This window comes from Sphaeroforma arctica (genome assembly GCF_001186125.1).
Source record: "Sphaeroforma arctica JP610 unplaced genomic scaffold supercont1.5, whole genome shotgun sequence".
NCBI lineage: Eukaryota > Ichthyosporea > Ichthyophonida > Sphaeroforma > Sphaeroforma arctica.
In genome coordinates, this window is record NW_014040553.1 from 284,197 (window position 1) to 288,321 (window position 4,125).

Genomic DNA, 4,125 nt, shown 5'->3' on the forward strand with positions numbered 1-4,125 from the left:
CTCAACTGATACCTGTGCAATGGCGAGCATAGCCTGACGCTTGTTATCGAGCTCTGTCTGGGCCCTCCGTTGTTGCTGCAGTAGCCGGTCCTTTTCGCGTTGCAATTTCTGCTGTTGCTTCGTCAGAGCCGCACTGGCGGCCTTCGCCGTGGGTGCATTGGCAGCTACAGTAGGTGGCAGTACAGAATGTACTTAATCATTTATGTCGATGTAATGAACTATTGTGAACGTTATACCAGTGGGTATATGAGCATCCCTTCCAATGTATGTACAAAATAAGTGCATGATACCGAGCTATAATTATCCAACACGCGCCTTCTTCGCTCTACTGATCTCTGAGCCGTGTTGTAGATTGCAGGTGATGATGTGGTACATGCAGGCACAGAGCCTAAATAGTATGCTAAGCCGTCTGCATCGATTGCGACTATCTGGGCTGTTTCTACAGTATGTATTGTGATGGGGTACATACAGGCGTATAGCTTTGTACACCTTAGTGATAAAACGTCGGCATCGCACTATTTGAATAATTTCTGACTGTGTTGTACATAACGGTGATGAAATAGCCACATATATACAGTCTCAACCTCGAATCCTAGAACTCTAGGCTAGTTGATCCATTGCTTACCTGCAACAGCTGGGCTGACTTTCGGAGCACTTGACTTGGATGCGACCTGTTGGTAGAGGTGTTAATATCTTAATAAGTGCTAGTACCAAAAGCAACACAATAAGATATAGTAACCGATGGTATTAAAGTAGGAAGTAGGTACGCAGATGGAATATTTACACAACCCAATGGACGCTGCTAGGCCGACACACAAGAGCATTTGCATGTATGCCCTAACTCAGCCAGTTGGTGGATGTGTTAATATGTTGAAAAGTGATAGAACTAGAAGCAACATAGGAAAATACACTAATCGGCTCTATGCGCAGATACGACCTGAGCGATCCCAGCCGCTGTGGGAGCCAAAACTGTCGTCGTTTTTCAGAAAAACATGTATTACTATTGCCAAAACAGACTCAAATATCCACCACTTACAATCATATCTCCAACTGAAATATGTGTTAGGTCAAACACCCACACCGCAATTCAGCAACAATCAAACCATATTACTATATACACAACTGAATCACTTACTGTGTCTCCAGCATTGGTCTGAGCGACACCCGTCGCCGCAGGTGCCGTGGCTGTTGAGCTACTCGAGAGCGTGTTCTTCCGAGCCTTCTTCGCCTTAACCCCCCCAGCCGCCGTAGTTGCGCTATTTACACCGTGGCCCCCCATTCCATTCCCATTTGTGCCTAGGTAGAATCCGGGATTCGAGAAATGCATTGGTATTGGTTTTCCAAAACATACGAATGCGACAGATCCAGTGGTAATGAATTTTCTAAAATAGGAACACGAAAGATCAAGAGCTACGGAATTTCTCGGTCGGTAGGTGCATGTGCGACAAGTTCGAAACGAAATATCAACTACTCAGCATGATAGTATATACCAATACACAACAATGTGTTCATCCTACTACGATCTACTCGGTCAATGCTATATTGGCCGAGCTGCCTACTAACACACACCATCACACAACAACTACCGTTTATCCCACTACAGTCTGCACGGGTTGTACTATAGTATCTGAGCCACCCCATCCCATCCCATTACTCGTCAAATCCTAACTCCCATACCCGCAGCATTCGCAGCCATCGCAGCAGCAGCAGTCTGCTTGGTCTTCTTACCGCCTTTGGCTGTCCCCGCCTTTCCTTTGGTCTTTGCCGTTGTGGCTGTGGCTGTAGCTGTGGCTGTAGCCGTAGCTGTAGTAGTTATAGTAGTAGTGTTGGTGATAGGGTTTCGCGGGGTTGGTGTGGGTAGCATTGAGGCCTGGTGTGCGGTGCCTTTGCTTACGTACACATGCGTGCGTGGGCATGGTGAACGAACTAGACAAAAGGTACAGACATCTCATAGAATATACTAAAATGGGAGAAGGGAGTCGAATGGTGGCTTACTTACTAAATGCTGGTGTGGGATCGGTAGGGAAAGAAAGAGCTGAAGAGAACATAGTAAGGGGAGTGGAATAGGAGCAGTGACCCAGAGGCTGACATTGCGAATAATAGCAGGAATGGACACCCAATGACAATCTGAAAAACTGAGCACGCTTACAGTTCGTTATCGCACGAAGCCGAATATACGAACCAAACCCTAAAACCCTACACCCAACTCCCGTTGAATCCATACAATTTGATGCATCACTCATGACAACTGTGGCTGATTGGCAGACCGACACCAGTGACACACGCACGGTTGCGCGTGCTCTATGTATTCACCTCTTTGCCACTCAAAACTATACCCGTATTGCGTCTAAGACCGTAACTATCTCAAACATAACTGGAAAAACGTACCTGTCACACTCACAATCAGAGAACATGCCGGCCATACGCATAATTGAAAACGTATCTGAACAGAAAATGGATCGGTCATACGCATAACCATACCTGCAGGGCCTGTGGCACCCGTGACCTTGCCCTTTTTACCGCCAGCCTGTGCAGTTCCCCCAGCAGGCTGAGTCATATCATACGCACTCTGAGTATACGTGCCCGCACCCTGAGTATACGTACTGGTTCCCGTATACGTACTAGTTCCCGTAATGTGCGCGCCCTTGCCAGTGTGTGGCATGCTGGTGGTATTCGCCCGCGGTATGTTCTGCGCGCCTACCACGGAACCTGCAACCGCATAAGCCTGCGGTTTCTGCGGTTGCGGTTGCGGTGGGGTGGGTGAGTACCCCTGCGCCACACCGGCCGTCTGCATCGGCGGATGACCTCCTGTGCTATAAGTAGGATTTGCTTTGGTCTGCTGGGGCTTGGTGTTAGTTCCAGTAGACGGCTGGGGACACTTCACCTGCTGGTGTTGGTGTTGGTGTTGTTGTTGTTGTTGGTATGTCTGGTACTGCTGTGTGGTCATCATAGTGGCGCCCACGACCGGTGAAGTACCCGCACTCGCATTCGTAGTCGTACCTGTGGTCGTATACATACCCGTATTGGTATTGGGCCCAACATTCACCTGCCCAGGCTTGCCACCCATACCCCCAACGCTATTCGCATTCGCATTCGCATTCGCATTCGCATTCGCATTCGCATTCCCACTCGCAGTACCCATGCTACCCACAGTACTCGAACCAGCACCCACACTCACACCCGCAGTCGTCCCGGTCCCAGTCCCAGGACCGGTCCCATCGCCTTTAGGTTTGCTAGCAGGGCCCTGCATCTGCTGCTGTTTCTTCTGCTGCTGCTGCTGCTGCTGCTGCTGCTTCTGCAGCTGCTGCCGCTGTGCCAGTTGCTGCGCCGCCTGCTTCTTGATCTGTTCGCCCAGTCGGTGGTACACCGTCTCGATACTGAACTTCTGCTGCCCCAGCAGCGCCAGTTTCTCGACGGCTTTCTGGTGTTGTGAATTGGCCAGGCCCTGGTCCGTGGCCTCGTCAAGTCCCGTTTTGACACCGCCCAAAGTGGTACTGCCGGCGCCCGCACCAGCGCTACTCGCAGCCGCCGCGGCGGCTGCCACGGCGTTGGCCCGTTTGGCAATCTCGAGTTTGGCTTTTTTGGCTTCCAACACCTGGATTTCACCTACCACTTTTTTGTATTCGGAACGCAGACTGTCGCCCAACTGTTGCTGCTTCTGCTGCGTGGTCGGTAGTACTGTGGGCATAGGCATCATGCCTGCGGCCATAGAAATAAGGTTTAGCGTTTAGGGTTTACATAGTGTACGGAGGCCTCAAGTTAAAATTTGAGTTTGTGGTGCATTGTTGAGTTCGAGTGATAGGGCGATCATTGCACCATACGCCCCGATGCCAAGCAGATTGTTCGGCATCGATTTTCTTAAAATACCCCCTCCCAAAAATGCAGGTCAACTTCACATTCACATACACAACGTATCTACAGAATACATACATACATATATACATAAATACACACACATATACACACACACACACACATATATATATATATATATATAATACATATATATATACTAATATAATATATACAAATATATATATATATATATATATATATATATATATATATATATATATATATATATATAGTATTCGAGAGAGAGATAGGTAATATACGTACAACAAC

The 4,125-nt window shown here is 48.3% G+C and overlaps 1 protein-coding gene across 1 annotated transcript in view; it reads right to left on the reverse strand.

Moving 5' to 3' along the window:
- SARC_00219 (hypothetical protein) overlaps positions 1-4,125 on the reverse strand; it is a 13,032-nt gene that overhangs the window by 2,989 nt on the left and 5,918 nt on the right. Inside the window, exons 4-9 of the mRNA XM_014306141.1 lie at positions 2,482-3,699; positions 2,337-2,443; positions 1,678-1,870; positions 1,136-1,296; positions 626-671; positions 13-164 (exon numbers count right to left, since the gene is read on the reverse strand). Coding sequence (XP_014161616.1) covers positions 13-164; positions 626-671; positions 1,136-1,296; positions 1,678-1,870; positions 2,337-2,443; positions 2,482-3,699 — 1,877 coding nt within the window. The remainder of the gene's footprint in view (positions 1-12; positions 165-625; positions 672-1,135; positions 1,297-1,677; positions 1,871-2,336; positions 2,444-2,481; positions 3,700-4,125) is intronic.